This window comes from Ornithorhynchus anatinus, chromosome 7 (assembly GCF_004115215.2).
Source record: "Ornithorhynchus anatinus isolate Pmale09 chromosome 7, mOrnAna1.pri.v4, whole genome shotgun sequence".
Taxonomy (NCBI): Eukaryota; Metazoa; Chordata; class Mammalia; order Monotremata; family Ornithorhynchidae; genus Ornithorhynchus; species Ornithorhynchus anatinus.
In genome coordinates, this window is record NC_041734.1 from 1,728,297 (window position 1) to 1,750,158 (window position 21,862).

General features: G+C 62.0%; 2 protein-coding genes across 3 annotated transcripts; both read right to left on the minus strand.

The window, feature by feature from the left end:
* Nucleotides 1–1,547: 1,547 nt before the first annotated feature.
* On the minus strand, nt 1,548–11,817 carry LY96 (lymphocyte antigen 96). Its single transcript, XM_029069338.2, has 5 exons — nt 11,467–11,817; nt 7,811–7,900; nt 5,683–5,811; nt 3,601–3,653; nt 1,548–2,288 (listed from the first exon to the last, which is right to left on the minus strand). Exons 1-5 carry the CDS (start codon nt 11,684–11,686, stop codon nt 2,202–2,204), a joined length of 579 nt encoding a protein of 192 aa, XP_028925171.1. The 5' UTR covers nt 11,687–11,817; the 3' UTR covers nt 1,548–2,201.
* A 4,715-nt stretch (nt 11,818–16,532) lies between these two features.
* TMEM70 (transmembrane protein 70) lies at nt 16,533–21,355 on the minus strand. 2 transcript variants are annotated; one of them, XM_039912763.1, is made up of 3 exons: nt 21,263–21,355; nt 18,561–18,672; nt 16,533–17,055 (listed from the first exon to the last, which is right to left on the minus strand). In XM_039912763.1, the coding sequence occupies exons 1-3, from the start codon at nt 21,338–21,340 to the stop codon at nt 16,613–16,615; spliced, it is 633 nt and encodes a 210-aa protein (XP_039768697.1). In that variant the 5' UTR covers nt 21,341–21,355; the 3' UTR covers nt 16,533–16,612. The 2 variants fall into 2 exon arrangements, with proteins under 2 accessions (XP_039768697.1, XP_028924224.1); XM_029068391.2 differs by lacking the exon at nt 21,263–21,355 and adding an exon at nt 20,975–21,201.
* Between the last annotated feature and the right edge of the window lie 507 nt (nt 21,356–21,862).

A 21,862-nucleotide genomic window follows, 5' to 3' on the forward strand; every position in this document is an offset into this window, starting at 1 on the left:
CGGGCCGAGGGCGGACGGGGCGTGCGCCCGTGATGTTGCTAGACCGTCCTCTCCCAAGCGTTCGGCACGGCGCTCCGCGCGCAGTAAGCGCTCCATCCGTGATCGCCGACGGGATTTTCCTTCCGGCGGCGCTCCGTCTCGGGGTTCACGGCGGAACCGTGCGGCGCCGAGCGGTCGCGCTCGCACGACATAACCACCGGCAGCTTGGGAGGGGGCGGTCGGTTATTTCTGAAGCTGCCGCGTCCCCAGGTTTTCGGGCCGCTCTCTGTTCTGGACTCGTCCCCCCTCTATCTGCCGCGAATTTCAGGTCTGTCTTCCCCGGTCGATTTGGCTCCCGGAGGAGAGCGCTGCCGTCTATTTCCGTCGCCGTCGCCGTGACGGCGTGGGCGCCGTCGTTACGCTTCCCTCCGGGATCGGGGTAAGGGCACGGCGGCCGACCCCCGCGGAGAGTTGCTGCGGCCGGATACACCGCCGGGCTCGCCGGGGGACTCGGACGCGGACGGAATCCAGCCCGGCGCTCGGTACGGGGCCCGGCGCGTGGCGAGCGCTCGATAAACACCGCGGTCACCGTCGTTATCATCGTCCCGGAGAGGGGAGAGTCGGGGGCCGTCGGACGGACCGAGCCGGGTCGCGGGACGAAGGCCGATTTAGACGCGTCGGCGGCAGAGACGGGGGGAGGAACGATCCGCCCCATCGGACGGGGTCTTAGGGAGCCGAAGTCCGGGGGGGGGCAGAGGAGAAGAAGGGGGAGAGGAAGCGGCCAGGAAGCGGAAGGGCGGGGAAGAGAAGCGGACGGGAGTTTGGGATGATAAATCCAACCCAGGCCGGATTCTCGGCACCGCGGGGGACCCGAGTTAATCGGGTCGGCCCGGTCGCCGACCCGCACGGGGCTCGCGGTCTTCATCCCCGTTTTACGGACGAGGGGACCGAGGCCCGGAGGAGGGGAGGGAGTTGCCCGAGGTCACACGGCAGACGAGTGGCGGGGCTGGAACGAGGACCCCGGGTCCCGTATGCCGTGTGCCTTACCGGGGATCCTAAATTCCAGGAGACTCTCCACTTCCCGATCGAACAATGCCGTCTAATAATAATCACGGTAACCACGGCCGGGTGCCGGCCACCGTACTGAGCGCCGCGGCGGTCAGGGGCCAATCGGGTCGGACGCAGTCCCTGTCCCACGTGGGGCTGGCGCTCTAATCGCTTAACTTCCCCGTGCCTCAGTGACCTCATCTGCAAAATGGGGGTGAAGACCGTGAGCCTCCCGTGGGACGACCCGATGACCCCGTAGCTCCCCCAGCGCTCAGCACGGTGCTCCGCACTGCTCAGTCCTCTGACGCTGTACTGAACACTCAGCAGTCAATCCACGAAGAGCATTTATAGAGCGCCTAGAACGGGCAGAGCGCTGTACTGAACGTTCAGCAATCAGTCAATCCATCGAGAGCATTTATGGAGTGCCTGGAACGGGCAGAGCGCTGTACTGAACACTCAGCAATCAGTCAATCCATGAAGGGCATTTATGGAGTGCCTAGAACGGGCAGAGCATTCATTCATTCAATTCAATCGTATTTACTGAGCGCCTACCGCGTGCAGAGCGCCGTACCGAACACTTGGGAGAGCACAACAGAACGAGCTGACGCGATCCCTGCTCCTGAGGAGAAACGATACGGAAGGAATGAGAGGTCGAGCGGCTAGGACGCGGTCCTGGGAGTCGGGAGGCCCCGGGTTCTAATCCCGGCTCCGGCTCTCGTCGGCTGCGTGACCCTGAGCGAGTCGCTCTGCTTCCCTGGGCCTCAGTTCCCTCATCCGTAAGATGGGGATGAAAACCGGGCGCCCCACGGGGGACGGGGACGGTGTCCCGTCCGATTAGCTCGGCTCTACCCCAGCCGAACAAACACCGTTAAGGAGAAGTCAAAAGGACGGGCCTGTTAAAAGAAAGCGAATTCAAAATCCTCCGCCCGTGAGTTTCACGGGAAACATCCGGGGGGTTAAAGACGTGAATGGAAATGGAGAATTGCTGCAAGGGGAGGATTAGATACAAATGGGGAATCTCCACCGACGGAAACCTTGAGAAACGACCTCTTCTGGGTCGGGCCGACGCTTCTTTCGGCGGAGGAGAAGTCTGAAACTCGGCGGGGGGGTTTTTCGCCGCGACCGTCGCGCGAAGAAATAGAGCATCGATTTCTCCTAAGAGAGCGCGGCGCGGATCACGTGAGGATCACGGTGGCGTTGACGCAGAAGATCAGATCGTCGGATCTGCCGGACTTACCCTCGAAAAGGATGGTGTACCGCCCCTGTGAGAGAGGAAGCACAAAAGGATCCCCTTTTCTTAAATGCCCGGCGCGCGCGGGCGGACGTCGGGAAATGATGGAAACCGCACTCCCCGTAGCTTTTCGGTGACAATTCGTCGGGTTTGCGTTGGGGAGAAACCAAATCAAAATAAAAGATTTTTGATTGAAATTCGGGGTTGGTTGTTAATAATAATAATAATGTTGGGATTTGTTAAGCGCTTACTATGTGCGGAGCACTGTTCTAAGCGTTGGGGGAGATACAGGGTAATAAGGTCGTCCCACGTGAGGCTCCCAGTTAATCCCCATTTTCCAGATGAGGTCGCTGAGGCCCAGAAGAAGTGAAGTGACCTGCCCACAGTCACCCAGCCGACAAGTGACGGAGCTGGAATTCGAACCCATGGCCTCTGACTCCCAAGCCCGGGCTCCTTCCACCGAGCCACGCTGCTTCTGCTTTCCCTCCGGGTCGAATCTCTCCACTAAAGGGCCACAGAAACGACTCGGACTATTTTCTGTTCCAGAAAAAAACTAAAAGAAATCTTTCGCCCTCTGCTCTACCCTCACCCTGAGGAGTTTTAAAACCCCGAACCCTGTTCCCGGCCCACGGGAGGCTTACGACCTCGGGGACGCCCGAGCTATTTTAGCTCAGGAAGATGCCATCGAACGGAGGAGAAGAAAAACGTGCCTTCCTCTGCCTTTTCCCTCTCCCTCCGGCTAAGAGGAGACATCTTATCGTCCCCGTGCCTCAGTTTCCCGATCCGCAAAACGGGGACGCGATCCCTGTTCTCCCCCCCCCCCCAGTTGGACTGTGCGCCCCTTGAGGGACGGGGACTGCGTCCGACCTATCTCTTATCTATCCCAGGGCTTAGCGCGGTGCTCGGCACAAAAGAAAGCTTCACGGATGCCACGGTTATGCTGCTCGTTATCAAGATTATTATCGTTTGGGGCCAAGATTCGTTTTCACGCTCCAGGATTTCCCTGCCCATGAATCCCCCTGTGGGGTTTCTTGGGAATTCTTGACCCTCCCGCCGTTCAAAGAGGCTGGAGAAACAGTGTGACTCAGCGGGTGGGGCCCGGGCTTGGGAGTCCCGGGACCTGAGTTCTAATCCCGCCTCCGCCACTGGCCCGCCGTGCGACTTCGCTTCTCCGTACCTCAGTTCCCTCATCTGTAAAATGGGGATGAAGACCGCGGTTCCCATGTGGGACGGGGACCGGGCCCAACCCGGGGAACCTGGATCTCCCCCAGGGCTTAGGCTGGTGCCTGGCACATAGTAAGCACCTAACCGATACCGCGGATGTCACTATTTATTATTTTTACCTGGGGAAAAACGAATTTCCGGTAGGAGAACGGCACGGTCACGTTGATGGTCTCTGCAGAGGAAAGAAAAAATGGTTAGCCCCAACGAATGACGATGAGGATGATGATATCCGTCAAGCGCTTACTATGTGCCGGGCACCGTTCTAAGCGCCGGGGGAGATACAAAGTAATCCGGTTGTCCCCAGTGGGGCTCACGGGCTTCATCCTCATTTTACAGCTGAGGTGACCGAGGCCCAGAGAAGCGGAGCGACTTGCCCGCAGTCACCCGGCGGACAGGCGGCGGCGCCGGGATTAGAACCCACGACCTCTGACTCCCGAGCCCGGGCTCTTGCCACCGAGCCACGCCGCTTCTCCCGAAGGACTTATCTGAGGCGGGTCGGTCATTGGAGACCAGTTTAACATCAACCCTGTAGCGTTTGCTGGGCATCCGTTCAGTCCATCGCATCGACCGAGCGCTTACTGCGTGCAGAGCGCTGTACTGAGCACTTGGCAAGCACAATTTGGCGACAGACAGAGCCAACAAAGATCGCTTCTAAAGCTAACGGAGAGGCCCGCCCAATTTAGGCGAGGCTAACGTTTTCGGTGGGCATCGGCGGGGCCGAGCGGAAAGAGCCCGGGCCTGGGAGCCAGGGGACGCGGGTTCTAATCCCGGCTCCGCCGCTCATCTGCTGCGTGAACTTGGGCAGGTCACTTTGCTTCTCTGGGCCTCGGTGACCCCATCTGACAAATGGGGATGACGACGCCGAGCCCCGCGGGCGACGGGGACCGGGTCCAACCCCATTATCTCGCATCTACCCCAGCGCTTAGAACGGTGCCTGGTCCATAGTAAACATTTAACAGATACCACTGTATATATATATATATATATATATATATATATATATATATATTTGTTAAGTGCTTACTATATATTTACACCTTAATAATATTAATAATGGCATCTGTTAAGCACTTACTATGTGCCAAGCGCTGTTGGAAGCGCTGGGGGAGTTACAGGGAAATTCAGGTTGTCCCCCGTGGGGCTCACGGGCTTCATCCCCATTTTCCAGATGTGGTAACCGAGGCACAGAGAAGTGCCTCGCCCAAGGTCACGCAGCAGACAAGCGGCGGAGCCGGGATTAGAATCCACATCCTCTGACTCCCAAGCCCGGGCTCTTGCCAGGAAGTCCCGCTCTTTATCTATATATATCGATATGAATATCGAGATATATATATATACTGTGTCCGACCCGATCTGCTTGTATCCGCCCCAGCGCTCAGTACAGTCCCTGGCACGTAGTAAGTGCTTGACAAATACCATCGTCGTTATTAATAATAATTCAAAACCCCAATAAATGGGATTCAAAAACCAATTCCCGCATTTCTTTCCGCTGCCCACTGACGGGGCAATCCCTCTACTAGACTTTCTGAAGCAGCGTGGCTCAGTGGAAAGAGCCCGGGCTTGGGAGTCGGAGGTCGTGGGTTCGAATCCCGCCTCGGCCACTCGTCAGCCGGGTGACCGTGGGCAAATCACTTCACTTCTCCGGGCCTCAGTGACCTCATCTGTCAAATGGGGATGAAGACTGTGAGCCTCTCGTGGGACAACCTGATTACTCTGTACCTACCCCAGCGCTTAGAACAGTGCTCTGCACATAGTAAGCGCTTAACAGATACCAACATTATTATTATTATTAATAATAATAACCGAGTGCCTCGTTCAGGTCAACGTGGACACTTTTCAGCCGGAACCTAATCTCGGAATTTGGGAGCCGAGAATCTCTTCCCTTTCCGAATACTAAAATCTGGTCTTTCGTCACTCCTCTTCCGCGATATCCCGTTCGGGCTTCTCCCGGGTCTCGGCCTTGAGCATCTGCAAACCGATCGGCGCAGAAGGAGCGAGGGAGCGTCTTCTGCGCGCGGAACCCTCAACCGGGCGCTCGGGGAGACGCCGTCCGAACCGGTAGACGGGATCGATCCCCGTCTTCAAGGATTCACAAGGTAGCGGGAGAGGGCGGGTGGACTCCCCGGGGCGGAATGGGTGGGAATTCGGACCTTCCGAATTTCCCCCGTGGGGCCTTGGGCGACGCTCGGCCGAAGACCCACCTCCCTTCAGGACTCCGCAGAAGGAGTATTCGTCGTCAAATCCGCGGCACAGGCGCTCCGTGAATTTGGCCACCTGGACGGAGTTCAACCACACCTGGATAGCCACGCTCAACTCCGTAACGTCCCTCCCTGCGGAGACCGGAGGAAACGGGGTGAGAGGGCGGAGACGGGGGGGGAGGGGGGTGGCTCTCGTCTTCCCGTCTCTCGTCTTCCCGTCTCTCGTCTTCCCGTCGGCTGCCGGACGGCCCTGCGATGGGCGGGACCCCGGGGGGGGGGACACACGCGGACGCGGTCCTGCTCCTCGGACCCACCCGGCCAGCCAGGGAAGCAGCGCGGCCTAGTCCGATTAGACCGTAAGCCCGTCAAACGGCAGGGGCCGTCTCTATCTGTCGCCGACTTGTTCATTCCAAGCGCTTAGTACGGTGCCCTGCACATAGTAAGCGCTCAATAAATACTATTGAATGAATAGTCGTTCGATCGTATTTATCGAGCGCCCGGCGGGTGGAGCCCGGGCCCGGGAGTCAGAAGGGCCTGGCTTCCCGTCCCGGCTCCGCCGCGTGTCGGCTGTGTGTGACCTTGGCCGACTCACTTCTCTTCTCTATGCCTCGGTTACCTCATCCGGAAAACGGGAATTATCAGTAGTGGTTGTTGTAAAGTGCCCGGCACATAGTAAGCGCTTAACAAATTCAACAATTATTATTGTACTCTCGGCCCCACGTGGGACAGGGACTGTGTCCCACCCGATTTCTTTTTGGATCCATCCCAGTGCTCACTGGAAAGTCTGGCTCATAGGAAGCGCCTCACCAATACCGTCATCATTTCCGTTATCGATCCGGGATCGTTATTATTCTTAGCGGGGCGCCTTGCCCGAGGTCAGACGGCAGGCAGGCGGCGGGGGCGGCATTCGAATCCAGGTCCTCTGACCCCCAGGCCCGTGTTCTTTCCGTGCCGACGAACACCTTCTGAGCCTAGTGCTCTCCCCTGGGGGCTCGAGGAGCGGGATCTCTGTGCCTCAGTTTCCTCATCCGTGAAATGGGGATGGAGGCCACGAGCCCCGTGTCCAACCTGATTAGCTTGGCTCTACCCCAGCGCTTAGTACGGCGTTTGGCACGTTGGAGGCACCGCTTAACAAGTACCGTCATTACTAATGTGAACATGTGATATTATCATTATTACTATTATCATTATTATTATTATTATTATTATTATTAACCAAGCACTTCCTCTGGGCAGAGCAAACCCCCTGCCTTCATTGTGTGTATACACCTATAATTCGATTTATTTCCATTGATGCTACTGATGCCTGTTTACTTGTTTTGATGTCTGCCTCCCCTTCTCCAGACAGTGAGCCCGTCGTCGGGTAGGGATTGTCTATTTCTTGTCGAATTGTACTTTCCAAGCGCTTACTACAGTGCTCTGCACACAGTAAGCACTCAAAAAATACGACTGAACGAATGAACGAGCTTACATTCAGGGGATTTTTTTTCCGCCCTCTGGTTTGCCCTCCCAGAGGCTCACCGTGTTCCCTCGGACAGATTCTTGGCCAGTTTTGTTTGTTTTTTCTTTTTTTTTTTAACGGTATTTGTTGAGCGCTTACGATGCGCCAGGCACTGCGCTAAGCACTGAGGTGGGCAGATACGAGAGAATCGGACTGGGCGCAGTCCGCGTCCCACACGGGGCTCGCGGTCTTCGTCCCCATTTTTAAGGTCGGGGGGACCGAGGCGCAGAGAAGTGAAGCGACCGACCCAAGGCCACGCAGCAGGGGGCCGGGATTAGAACCCGGGTCCCGGGCTCGAACCAGTAAGTCGCGCCACTCCTCTCCGGCCTTCATCGTTTCCGCTCCCTCTCTTTGACTCAGTTTGCCCGAGGGACTCGCGGTGTGAGGACGCCGCGAGCCCGTTGTCGGCTGGGATCGTCTCTCTCCGTTGCCGAACCGTCCTCCCCCAGCGCTCAGCGCAGCGCCCCGCGCACGGCGAGCGCTCGATAAATGCGACCGAGTGGACCGGAGGAACGGAGGGGGACGACCGGGTTTCCCGCCGGAAAAGTCGACGGTGAAATCCGCCGGGGGCCCGTTGCTAAGCGACATCCCCCACTCTCCAGCTCCGCCACGGCGAAGAAGCCAACTTACTGGGGACGAAGAAAAGGTACAAGACGTCCTTAGTGTAGTCTTTAGTCAGACAGTTTTTGACTCGAAGGGAGAGCGTGTGAGGGATGCCACCTAAGTGGAAAAGACATCCACGTGAATAAGTCATCGAAGTCACCCGCCATTAGTCCTTTAAAGCCGTCCATCCCCCGGCCCCCTCCGACCTCACCTCGCCGATCGTCTACCACAGCCCGGCCCGGCACGTCCTCCCTCCTCGGATCCCGCGGGCGACGACTCTCCCCCGCCCCCCTTCGAAGCCTTACCGGAGGCCCGCCTCGTCCCGGAGGCCCTCCCTGACTGCGCCCTCCCGTCCTCTCCTCCCGCTCCCTTCTGCGTCGCCCCTCCCCGCCCCGCTCACGTCCACGTCCCTCATTTCTTTATTTCTACTCACGCCTCTCCCCCCCTCCGGACCGTCACCTCGTTGTACGCAGGGAACGAGTCTACCAACTCTGTTAGGCTGCGCTCACGTTCGTTCATTTATTCTTTCCCTCGTATTTAGTGAGCGCCGTCCTAAGCGCTCGGAAAGTACGATTCGGCAACAGAGAGAGACGATCCCTGCCCAACCACGGGCTCACGGCCTAGAAGCGGGGAGGCGGACGTCAGCTGGGTGACTTTGGCCTAGTCACGTCACTTCTCTGGGCCTCCGTGACCGCATCTGGAAAATGGGGATGAAGACCGGGCGCCCCACGAGGGACAACCTGATCGCCTTGTATCTCCCCCAGCGCTTAGAACCGTGCTGGGCACGCAGTCAGCGCTTCGTAAATACCACTATGATTATTATTATTAAATCAAATAGACAGGCATCAATAGCATCAATATAAATGGAATTATAGAGATATATATATACACAGCATGAATAAAATAAATAGAATAACAGATCCGTCCCTATCTACACAAGCGCTGTGGGGCGGGGCGGGGGTGAGTCGGGGCGATGGGGAGGGGAGGAGGTGCTCAGTAAATACGACAGATTGACTCAGCAGCCCCTCATAACTAAACAATTACTCTCGGAGACCCGGCTTGAATCCGCCCCGCAAATGTCGAGGCAGGAGGTCCGAGCGAATTCATCATCGATGGCATTTACCGAGCGCTGACTGTGTGCGGGGCACCGTGCTAAGTGTTTGGGAGAGGACCCGAGAACAGAGTTGGCAAACAACCGTAGAGCCCGCAGTCCCAGGGGTCACTAGAGATACTTCCGATCTTGCTCCTCGTGGTGATGCCAACCCTCTTATCGTTAGAATTATCATCACGGCGTTCGTCGAGCTCTCTGTGTCAAGCGCCGTTCTAAGCGCTTGGGCAGATCCAGCGTAGTCAGGTCAGGCACGGAGCTCGCAGTCTCCATCCCCATCTTTCAGATGAGGAAACCGAGGCACAGAGAAGCAAAGTGACTCCCCCAAGGCCCGGCAGCAGGGAAGCGGCGGAGCCGGGATGAGAACCCAGGTCCTGCGGAGTCCCGGGCCCGGGCTCTGCCCTCGGGGCCGCGCTGCTTCTCCTTTCCACCTGCGTGAGGGCCTTGGAAGACGAGGGGAACTGTCTTCTAAAATGAAGATTAGAGCAGGCTTCCTCATCGATTCCAGAATCTTCCAGCTGGACTTGCCGGGGCGGGGGGGGGGGACGGGACGTGGGTGTTGGAGGTGGGGGAGAGGCAATCACGTAAATATCGGTAAAAATGTACCTATCTGTCCTTGTCCCTTCCCCTCCCCACGGCACCGGCGTATATTTGTATCGATTATTTATTAGTCCGTTTATTTTCTCAATGACGTGTATAGATCTAGGATTCCTTTTATCTACCCTGATGGGATCGATGCCTACTTGCTTGGTTTCGCTCTCTGTCTCCCCGTTCTAGACCGTCGGCCCGTCGGCGGGCGGGGACGGTCTCTGTCCGTTGCCGCATTGTACTTTCTGAGCGCTTAGCACAGAGTAGGTGCTCAATAAATACAAGCGAATTAATAAATGGATCCCTCTGCCACTTGTCAGCTGTGTGACTGCGGGCGAGTCGCTTCGCTTCTCTGTGCCTCAGTGACCTCATCTGGAAAATGGGGACGAAGACCGTGAGCCTCACGTGGGCCGACCCGATGACCCCGTGTCTCCCCCGGCGCTTAGAACGGCGCTCCGCACATAGTAAGCGCTTGACAGACACCAACGTTATCATCCCCTTGCTCTCCCCTGCCTCCCGGCCCGAAGCACTTATGTCCATACCTGTCATTTTATTTGTTCTGCTGTCTCCCCCCTTCTATTCATTCATTCAGTAGTACTTATTGAGCGCTTACTATGGGCAGAGCACCGTACTCAGCGCTTGGAATGGACAAGTCGGTAACAGAGCCGGTCCCTGCCCTTTCTGTGGGCGGGGATCGTCTCTCTTTAGTGCTGAATTGTACTTTTTTCCAAGGGCTCAGTACAGTCCTCCGCCCACGGTGAGCGCTCAATAAATACGACGGAATGAACGAAAGCTGGGGCAGTTAAATCCATCAGCTCCGCCACTCGCCCGCCGCGTGACCTGGCCCAAACCGCCTCGCTTCCCTGGGCCTCGGTTCCCTCGTCTGGAAAACGGGGACGAAGCCCGAGAGCCCCAAGCGGGACAGGGACGGGGTCCGACCCCGTTACCGCGTCTCCACCCCAGCGCTTAGCACAGCGACCGGCGCATAGGAAGCGCCGAACAGATACCACGGGGGGGGGGGGGGGGGTGGTGAGAAATCAGCTTTGGGAATTTCTAAATGTCAGCTCTGCTGGATATTTATATTTGACAGGGCTGTTCGCTCCACAGCTGACAGCTGACAGGAAAGTCAGAGAGAAAGAGAGGAGACGGAGGCAGAAAAAAGGGGGAAGAGGGAGAGAGGAGGAGGGAGAGGACGAAGAACGAATGAGGAGGGGAAAGAGGGAGGCAGGCGGGGACAGATGAAGAGACAGAGGACAAAGAGAGGGGGCCGAAAGAAGACGGACAGACTCACCGACAGCCTCCGTGGCGTTTACTGGGCGCTTACTGTGTGCAGGGCGCTGTACTAGGCACCGGGGAAAGCGCAGCAGAAGCGGCAGGCTCCTTCCCTGCCCGCAGTGAGCTCGGAGTCACACGGAGACGTAGGGAATCGGAGACACAAAGAGGAAGTCGGAGACGGGGGCGTAGAGAACGACCAGAGACATCCAGAGGACATCAGAGACACGGAGGGAGACGGAGAGACCCAGGGGGGCAGAGGCAGAGCCCGAGGGGGGGGCGGTGGGTCCCCTCCGGGAGCGTGCGCGGCCCCCAGTCCCCCGCAGCAGCAACAAGGACGGCGGCGACGGCATCGGTCGAGCGCTTACTACGTGCCAGGCGCTGGAATACGAACGATGGTATTTGTTAAGCGCTAACTGTGTGCCGGGCACCGTACTGGGCGCCGAGACGGATACGAGCAAATCACGTAGGCCACGGTCCCTGTCCCACACCGGACTCGCGGCCTTCAGCCCCGGTTTCCAGACGAGGTCACCGAGGCCCAGAGAAGCGAAGCGACCGGCCCAAGGTCACCCGCGGAGGCGGGATGGGAATCCGGGTCCTCCGACCCCCAGGCCCGGGCTGTAGCCACCGGGCCGGGGGGAGAAGACCCCCCCCCTCCCCCCGGCCGCCCGCCCCCCGAGCAGCGTCCGAGGGTCGCGGGGCGAATCCGACCCACCGCAGAAGGTGTAGGAGATGGACATGTCCGGCGAGGTGCACAGGAGATGACTCTGCGGGGCCTCGGGGGCTGCGGACCCCAGCAGGGCCGGCCAGAGGAGGAGCCGAAACATGGGGAGGGTCTTCCGAGCCCCCCCGGGGGTCGCCCAGCACCGGGGCCTCACCGGAGACCACCGAGTCCTCCGCTCCGCCCGCTCGGCGGCACAAAGTCGGCTCACCATCGGTCACGTGATTTCTCAGCTCTCTCTCCCCCAGCTATTTCCTCTTTTCTGACACCTCTCCATTTCACCGGGCTTCTGGGTTCTTCCTTTTGCCTTTTTTTTTTGGTTTTGGAGGAGGGGGCTCGCCGGCGATGACCTCTGTTAAGCGCTCACTCCGTGCCAACCGCCGTTCTAAGCGCCGGGGAGGGATACCAGGTGACCGGGAGGTCCCACGCGGGGCTCGCGGTCTTCATCCCCATCTTACAGACGAGGGAACTGAGGAGAAGCGGAGCGACTGGCCCGAAGCCGCACAGCCGAGGCGCGGCCGAGCCGGGATCAGAACCCACGACCTCCGACTCCCCGGCCCGGGCTCTCTCTCCCCCCCCCGAGCCGGGCCGCTTCTCTATTTACACTGCTGCTATCGATGCCCGTCTACCTGTTTCGTCTCGTCGTCCGGCTCCCCGCTTCTAGACCGCGGGGACGGTCTCTATCTGCTGCCCAACCGTACTTTCCCAGCGCTCGGTACAGTGCCCCGCACACGGGCGGCGCTCGATAAATACGACCGAATGCATGGCCTCGCCGGAAACGGGAGAGGAGGGGCCCGTCCGGACACGGCCCTCCCCATCTTCCAAGGGCTTCTGAAGTCCCACCGGAAATCCAGGAGGCCTTCCCCCGTTAATCTCTCATCCGCCGCATCTCTCATTCTATAAGAATTCATTAAGCGCTCACTACGTGCCGGGCGCCGTACCCGGATTTGGGAAAATCCAAGGCCACGATCTTAAACTCTCCGGCAGGCCTTCCTTTTTTTTTCTTTTACGGTATCTACGGAGCGCCTGCTACGTGCCGGGCGCTAGTGCTAAATGCCGGGGTCGAGCCGAGCTGATGTGTTTCGAACCGGTCCCCGTCCCCGCGTGGGGCTCGCTGTCTTCATCCCCACTCTGCAGGTGAGGGAAGGGAGGCCCGGGGAAGGGAAGCGACTCGCCCGGGGTCACCCGGCCGACACGCGGCGGAGCCGGGATTAGAACCCGCGTCCCTCCGACGCCCGGGCTCTACCCGCTAGGCCACGCTGCTTCTCCTCCGCGCTCCATGGGTCGACTCTCGATCGATCCAACGGCCGACGGTATCTATTGATAAAGGTGGGTATTTGTTCAGCGCTTGCTCGGTGCGGGGCGCCGTTCTAGGCGCTGGGGGAGACGCAGGGGAGTCGGGTCGTCCCGCGTGGGGCTCCCGGTCTTCATCCCCATTTTCCAGATGAGGTCACTGAGGCCCAGAGGAGTGACTCGCCCACAGTCACGCAGCCGGCGAGGGGCAGAGCCGGGATTCGAACCCATGACCTCTGACTCCAGAGCCCTCTTTCCACGGAGCCACGCCGCTTCTCTAATTATCGAGTGCTTACTAGGTGGAGAGCACTGAGCTAAGCGCTTGGGAGAGGACGATACCAGAGAATTGACACGTTCGATGGAACATTCACCAATACACCTGTAGCCTAGTGAGCGCCTCTTGCCGATCCAATTTCCCAGGTGACGACATTAAGCGCTTACCCTGTGCCAGGCACCGTTCTAAGCGCTGGGGTGCACCGGAGCGAATCGGGTTGGACCCGGTCCCCGTCCCACACGGGGTATCCCCCCGTTTTCCAGATGCGGGGACTGAGGCTCAGAGAAATGAAGTGACTCGTCCAAGGTCACGCGGCAGGCAGGCGGCGGAGCCAGGATGAGGACCCGGGGGTCCTTCTGACCCCCGGGCCGTTTTTCCTCCCTGAGCCCTCTTCTCTCCTCCCGCTCCCTTCTGCGTCGCCCCGACTCGCTCCCTTAATGACGTTGGTATCTGTTAAGCGCTTCCTATGTGCCGAGCCCCGTTCTAAGCGCCGGGGTAGATACGGGGTCATCGGGTCGTCCCGCGTGGGGCTCACGGTCTTAATCCCCATTTTACAGACGAGGGAACTGAGGCCCAGAGAAGTGAAGTGACTCGCCCGCAGTCACACAGCCGACGAGTGGCAGAGCTGGGATTCGAACCCATGACCTCGGACTCCGAAGCCCGGGCTCCTTCCACTGAGCCACGCTGCTGCTCCCTTTCTTCATCCCGCCCCGTCCCCACGCCGCCGACCTGTCTATGATTTCTTCATTTCCATTCACGCCTCTCTCCCCCCTCGCCCGTCCGCTCACCGTGGGTCGGGAATGCGTCGGTTACACCGTCCCCGTGTCCTCTCCCAAGCGTTCAGTACAGCGCTCTGCACACCGAAAGCGCTCGAGACGGAGGACCGGAACGATCGGATGCAACTCGTAGCCGCGAGGATCGTCTCCGCTAACGCCGTGGCGGCGAACTCTCCCCGGCGCTTGGTGCTCGATCGACGTCCGTCTCCCCCCGATTCCGCTGGATCGGACTCCTCCAGGCGCTCAGTACGGCGCTCCGCACAGACGAGCTCCTTGCGGGCGGGGAGCGCGTCTGCCCGTTCTACCGTCCCCGCCCAAGCGCTCGGTACAGCGTCCCGCGCCCGCCGAGCGCTCGCTAGACCCCCAACGACGAGAGCGAGCCCCCGATAAACGGGGCGGCCCGTCGGCGGAGAGGAGAGGGTCGCGGACGGGGTCGGGGGAGGCTCCGGAGGGGCGGGGGGCGCCGAATTTTCTTCCCGGGAACGAAATCCCGACGGATGGGAGCGGGCGGAGGACGGGAACCTTCCCGGTGGGAGATACGGGCGGATGGGCGAAGGATCGGCTCTCCCTCCCCTTCTCGTCACTCCATCCCACGTGCGGCGCGTCGGGGAACTCTTTTATTTCGCTCCCGTCTTCCAGGTGTCGCGGCCACCGGGCGGAAAGATGAGAGGGTGGGAGGTTCCCTCCCCGCGGGCCGCCCGGAGCCCGGGCCGAGAAGCAGACGGGCCCACGGCTCCTTGGCCACGACGGCGGCGTTCCTGAAAGACGGTCTCCGTCGCCCGCCCGACTACGGGCCGGGCGCCGTTCCGAGCCGCCGGGGTAGATTCGAGGTCATCGGGTGGGACGTAGTTCCCCGCGAGCTCGTCCCGGGCAGGGAACGCGTCCGTTTACCGTTCTGCAGCCCTCTCCCGAGTAGGCGCACAATAAATACGACCGAGGGGCCCGCGGGGGGCTCGCCGCCCCCGAGGGAGGATAGGTGTTTCGGCCCCATTCTGCGGTTGGGGAAACGGAGGCCCGGAGGAGTCGGATGGCTCGCCCGGGGTCTCCCGGAAGGCGGGCGGCGGAGCCGGCATTAGAACCCGGGTCCCCCGACTCCCGGGCCCGGGCCCTTTCCATCGGGCCGCGCTGACCGCGGCTAATTATCGATGATTAGGGTTTCCGTTAAGCGCCGCCGGACGCGCTGGGTGGGGGGGGGGGGGGGGGTCATCGAGTGCCGGTCTGAGCACCGGGGCGGAGGGAAGCCAGTCGGGTCGGCCCGGGTCCCCGTCCCCGGCGGGTCTCGCTGCCTCGATGAGAGGGAGAGCCGGCATTTCATCCCCGTGTTACAGTTGAGGAAACTGAGGCACAGAAACGCAAAGCCACTTGCCCCAGGTCACGCAGCAGACAGGCGGCGGAGCCGACGATCCGGGTCTCCCGTACCAATCGACCGGGGAGGCCGCGGGGCTCAGCGGCCAGAGCCCGGGCTGGGGGAGTCAGGGGTCGTGGGTTCTAATCCCGGCTCCGCCGCTTGTCGGCTGTGTTGACCTCGGGCGAGTCACTTCACTTCTCTGGGCCTCTGTTCCCTCATCTGGAAAACGGGGATGAAGACTGGGAGCCCCACGGGGGACGACCCGATGACCTTACATCTCCCCCAGCGCTCGGAACGGTGCTCGGCACAGAGTGAGCGCTTGACAAACACCAACATCATCAATATGCGGCAGGCCCGTCCTAAGCGCTGGGGGGGGGGGGGGGGGGAGATCCAAGCTAACGGGGTGGGACCCAGTCCCCGTCCCCCGTGGGGCTCCCCGTCCCCGTTTTCCAGATGAGGAAACCGAGGCCCAGGGGAGCGAAGCGACTCGCCCGGGGTCGCGGAGAAGAGCCGAGGCCGGGATCGATCAGAAGCCGGGTCCTTCTAACTGCCAGGCCGGGGGTCCGGCCGCCGGGCCCCGCCCCTTCTTCCCCTTCGGCCCCGGACCCCGCCTGCCCGACTCCCGCCCCTCGCCCTTCCTGACCGGGGCCCCCCGCCCCGGCTTCTCCTCCCTCCGCATCTCCCCGGATCCCGACGGGAACCGTTCCCGCTCCCCGACTCGGGGCTCTGCGGTCGGGCGAGGGGGGAGGCCGGGGGAGGGCGGGGGTCCGTCCAAGCCCACCGGGAAAACACGGGGAGAAGAGAGGTTCGAAACGTTTCTCCTGCCGTTTTTCGGTTGCTTCCTTTCCCACCCGGGGAAAGAAGACGACAGCCCTTGGCCGGGAACGTCGATCCTAAGGGGGGGGGGGGGGGGGGGGGTGCCCCGCTTCAACGACCGATGAATTCCGAGTGGGATTCGGTAGCTAAGAATCCATTTTCCCCCGGGGACTCCGGACCCCCGGGACTCCGGAGACTAAAAGCCCCCGGGGGAGACCGTTCCGCGCTCGACCTCCTTCGGGACCCGTCTCACGCGTCCGACTTGTCCTCCCGCTTCCTACGCGTAAATCTCCCGTGCCAGACTCTAAGCTCTCCGAAGGCGGGAAAAGAGCCCGCCGACCCTCTGGCGTCCAGTACGGCGCCCGGCCCGTCGGGGGGGTCGCGCCGACCCAACGTCCCTCTCCCGGACGCCGGGCTCCGCGCCCCCGAGGCGGCGTCCGGTCCGGCGCCTTCCCGGCCGGGACGCGGCCCCCACCCCCCGCCTCTCCCGTCGCCGCCCGGCCGTCGGAGCCCCCCCCCCCCGCCAACCCTCCGGCGCCAACGTACGCGCGTCTTTCGAGGCGGGGGGCGTTTTATTCTCCTCCGGACGGGCTCCGCCGGACTCCCCGGACCGGGGGGGGGACGTCCCGTCCCCTACGGGTCCCCCCCGGCCCCGCGTTCCCCGTCGAGGGCGAGGGGCTTGTCGTAGCCCATGAGGTGGTCGTAGTCCCGGGCCAGGGGGAAGAGGGCCGGGTCGACCAGCATGGACCTGGTCTCGGCGTAGAAGGTGGTGAAGAGGTGGTGCAGCTCGGGCACCCTGACGTCCGACCGGCGGAAGACCGTCCGCTTCTCGGCCAGCAGGGCGCCGTAGGTGACGGCCGTGTAGGTGTCCGTCTCGGCCGCGTGGTAGAGGCGGAGGACGTAGCCTTTGGTGACCAGGTGCAGGAGCACCGGCGTGGCCAGCGTGAAGACGCCCGCCAGGACGGCCAGGGCCACCTTCAGGGGCACGCCGCCCGTCCCCGCGCCGGTCCGGACGAAGATGTAGGGCAGCAGGCCCAGCCCCGCCGCGCTGCTGGAGTACGAGAAGAGCTTCACGCCTCCGGGAGAGAAGAGAGCCGGGTCGGTGACGGGCGCGGGGACGACGACCGCGGAGGGTGGGGGGGGGCGGGGGCGGCACCCGACCCCCGCCTCGGTGACGACGACGGCCCCCGTCAGGCGCCGACCACGGGCCGGGCACCGCGGCGGGCGCCGGGGCGGGGACGGGCCCGTGGGGCGGGCCGCGGTCTTCGCCCTCACGTCCGGGGAACCGAGGCCCAGAGGAGCGGGGCGACTCGCCCGGGCCGGCGGAGCCGGGACGACGACGTCGGTATCTGTTAGGCGCTTACCCTCTGAGCGCCGGGGGAGAGACGGGGTCATCGGCTCGTCCCACCTGAGGCTCGCGGTCTTAGTCCCCATCTTACGGATGAGGGAACTGAGGCCCGGAGAAGGGAACCGACTCGCCCACGGTCACCCGGCTGGCGCGTGGCGGAGCCGGGAGTCGAACTCGTGACCTCTGACCCCCCCCCCCCCCCCAGCCCGGGCTCTTTCCCACTGAGCCCCGCCGCTTCCGATGAGACCCCAGCGCCTTCGGACTCCCAGGCCGCCGCGCCACGCCGCTTCTCCGGTGGGCTGGGGGGGGGAGACGCTCGGTAAATACCGCCGGCGGGTGGCCGAGCGCCTCGTCCCCTCCCGGCTCTCCCTACGCGGACGTGGCCGAGGCCTAGCGGGTAGAGCCCCGGCGCCGGGGGGCCCGGGCTCCCCTCCCGGCTCCGCCACCCGTCTGCCTCTGGGCGGGGCGCTCGGCTCCTCCGGGCCTCGGTTTCCTCCTCTGTCAAATGGGCATTAAGACCGTGAGCCCCGCCCCGCCCCGAATCGCCTCGTATCCTCCCCGGCGCTTAGAAGGGCGCTTGGCGCGTAGTAAGCGCTTAACAGATGCCATCGCCGTTACTATTAAAATGGGGGTTAAAGGCGACTCCCTCCCCGTGCGGGGACCGCGTCCGACCCGGTGACCCCGGCGCTTGGCGCTGGAGAAGCAGCGGGGCTCAGTGGAAAGAGCCCGGGCTTTGGAGTCGGAGGTCATGCGTTCGAATCCCGGCTCTGCCCCCTGTCAGCTGTGTGACCGTGGGCGAGTCACTTCACTTCTCGGTGCCTCAGCGCCCTCATCTGTAAAATGGGGATTAAGACCGTGAGCCCCACGGGGGACGACCCGATTCCCCCCGTGTCTCCCCCAGCGCTTAGAACGGTGCTCGGCACCTAGTAAGCGCTTAACGGATACCAACATTATTATTATTATTAGAACGGGGCTTGACGCAGAGCGAGCGCGCGGCAAGGACCCAAATGAAAAAAGAAAAAATACAAAAAAAGGCCCCTTCCCCTCTAGGGCGCCAGCTCGCTGCGGGCAGGGGATGCGCCTGTTTTACGATTACATCGGAGTCTCCCGAGTGATCGGTCCAGTGCTCCGCACACGATGAGCGCTCAGTAAGTAGGAGCGGCTGACCGGCGGGAGATCGGGCTACGCGAGGACGGGACCAAGTCACCGGACCCCTTCCCCGCCCCTGCCTACCGAACACGGCTCTGCCCAGGCTCCCGGTGTAAATCAGCCTTCCGTCTGCCGTCTCCCCCGGCCGGGTCTGGGTGCGAACGTCGCGGGCGGCCTCCCGGAGAGAAGACGGGGCCTGCGGGAGAGGCGGAGGCGGGCGTTAGAGGCCGGTCCGCCCCGCGCCGTTCCCGAGATGACGACTTTTCTCCCCGTCTCCCTTCCTCGGGACGGGGGAGGAGGGAGCGGCCGGGAGGCGGGGGTCGGTCTGGGATCCATCCCCGACCGCGGAGAGGGAGGGATTCCCGCGGAAAGGGCCGGGCCTCGGCCCCGAAGCGAGGGCGGGGAGGGACGGGGGGGGGGGGGGATGGAGGGTGTCCTCTCCCGAGCGCTTACAACGGCGTTCTGCGCGCAGGAAGCGCTCGCTACGATGGGAAAATCGCCGTCATTAAAAGCCGGCCCGTGAGACCGCATAAAGACCGCACGGGAAGAAGGGAATTTTATTTTGTAAGACGCCAAAGCCAAGGAGGGGACGGGACACCCGGATTCTTTTTTTTTCCCCGGAGCTCCGGGGCCAAGCCGGGTCTACGTCCGTTCATTCGATAGGCTTTACTGAGCGCTCGCTATGTGCACGGCACCGTGCTAAGCGCTTGGAACGGACAGTTCGGCAACAGACAGACAATCCCGGAAGGCCTGCGGTGCTCGGCGCTTAGAACGGTGCTTTGCACCGGGTACGCGCTTAACAGATACCAACGTTATCATTCCGATCGACCCCGGGGCTTCACGCGGCGCTAGTGCTCGAGAAACGCCACAGTGATGATGGGCGACGCTCCCCCGGGGAGGGGCGCTCGGTACAGCGCCTGGCGTCTCGCGAGCCAGTGACGAATGCCGGGAGAAAGAAAGAAGCCCCGGCTCGGTCTTCGCTGGGCTTTTTCAATGGTATCTGCGAAGTCCTTACGAGGGGGCGGGCACCGTACTAAGCGTTGGGGTGGACCCAAAGTAAACAGGCTGAGCGCCGGGTGGGACAGGGCCCGTGTCCGCCCCGATTCGCTTGGACCCACCCCAGCCCGTAGCACGGCGCTTGGCGCGTAGTAAGCGCTTAAGGGAGAAGCAGCGGGGCTCAGTGGAAAGGGCCCGGGCTTGGGAGTCAGAAGGACGTGGGTTCGAATCCCGGCTCCGTCGCTCGTCGGCTGGGGGACCTCGGGCAGGTCACTCGACTTCTCTGTGACCTCCTCAGTCCGATGGGGATGGAGGCCGTGAGCCCCACGTGGGACGACCCGATGGCCCTGGATCTCCCCCAGCGCTTAGAACGGCGCTCTGCACATAGTAAGCGCTTATCAAAGGCCGACGTTATCATTATCGTGAACGAACGCCATTTAAAAAAAAATCAAGTGGCGCGCGGAGTAAGCACTTAAATGCCATAATAATTATTATTAATAACAACCAACACCATTAAAAAAATCAGGTCGGACAGAGTTCACGCCCCTCATGGGGCTCACATTCTTCATTCGGACGAGGTAACTCAGGCCCAGAGAATAATAATGATAATAATAATAGTAACAATAGTACCGGTGGCATTGGTTAAGCGCTTATTACGTGCCAGGCCCTGAGAAGGAGCGTGGCGCAGCGGAAAGAGCACGGGCTTTGGAGTCAGGGCTCATGAGTTCGAATCCCAGCTCTGCCCCTTGTCGGCTGTGTGACCGTGGGCGAGTCACTTCGCTTCTCTGGGCCTCAGTTCCCTCATCTGTAAAATGGGGATTAAGACCGTGAGCCCCACGTGGGACGACCCGATTCCCCTGTGTCTACCCCGGCGCTTAGAACAGTGCTCTGCACATAGTAAGCGCTTAACAAATACCAACATTATTCATTATTATTAGTAAGCGCTGGGGTGGATCCGAACAAATGGGGTTGGCCACAGGCCCCGTCCCCCGTGGGGCACCCAGTCTCCATCCCCATTTTGCAGAGGAGATCACTGAGGCCCGGGAAGGGAAGTGACTGGTCCAAGGTCACACAGCAGGCAAAGGGCGGAGTCGGGAGTCGAACCCAGGCTCTCGGGCTCCCTCCCCTGGACCAAGCCGGTACTGGGGCTGGGGGGGGGGGGGGGCGCATGCGCCCGGGGCGGGGCCGAACGGCGCATGCGCCCTGGCCTGGGGGGAAGGAGGGAGGGCGGGGCCGGGCGACGCATGCGCCCTGGGCTGGGGAAGGGAGGGACGGGGCGGCGCATGCGCTCCGAGGTGGGGGAGGGAGGGGCCGGGCGGCGCATGCGCTCCGAGGTGGGGGAGGGAGGGAGGGGCCGGGCGGCGCATGCGCTCTGGGCCGGGGAAGGGAGCGAGGGAAGGGCCGGACGGCGCATGCGTTCCGTTCCGGGCTGCGGGAGGGAGGGGCCGGGCGGCGCATGCGCTCTCGGAGGGAAGGGGGCGGGGGGAGGGGCTGGGCGGCACCTGCTCCGGGTCCCTCCGAGGGTGGCTGAGAAGGGCGCGCGCCCCCGCCGCCGGCCTCCACGCCCGCCCCGCGCCCCACAACCCCGCCGCCCTGGCGGCTGCTGCCGGCGGACCCCGGCACCCGAGCGCGCTCCGCCCCGCCGCCGACCACGCCGGCGCCGCCCGCAGCAACATCGCGCCGCCCGCCCTGCCGCTCCCGGCCCTGACAGCGGCCACGCCGGAAGCGGCCCCCCCCCGCTTCCGCTCCCCTTCGCATCCGTCCTCCGGCTTCTTTGTTCCCCTTCACACCCGTCCATCGGCACTTCCGGTCCCCATCGAACGTGTCCCCGGCTCTTCCGGTCCCCCTTCAAGGGCGTCCCTCGGCATTTCCGGTCCCCCTCCATGGGCGTCCCCCGGCACTTCCGGTCCCCCTGCTGCGTGTCCCTCGACACTTCCGGTCCCCCGTCCTGTGCGTCCCTCGGCACTTCCGTTCCCCGCTAGCAAAGAAGGGCCGAAGTAGCTGTCGGGGAATTCATAATAATAGTTAATAATTGTGATAGGTGTTAAGCGATTACTATGTACCAAGCGCTGTTCTAAGCGCTGGGGGTAGATACAAATTCATTCATTCAATCGTATTTATTGAGCGCATACTGTGTGCGGAGCACTGTACTAAGCGCTTGGAAATAATAATGTGGTATTTGTTAAGCGCTTACTATGTGCCCAGCACTGTTCTAAGCGCCGGGGGAGATACAGGGTCACCAGGTTGTCCTAGGTGGGGCTCACAGGCTTCATCCCCATTTGACAGATGAGGTCACTGAGGCCCAGAGAAGTGAAGTGACTCGCCCACAGTCCCCCAGCTGCCAAGTGGCAGAGCCGGGATTCGAACCCATGACCTCTGACTCCTAAGCC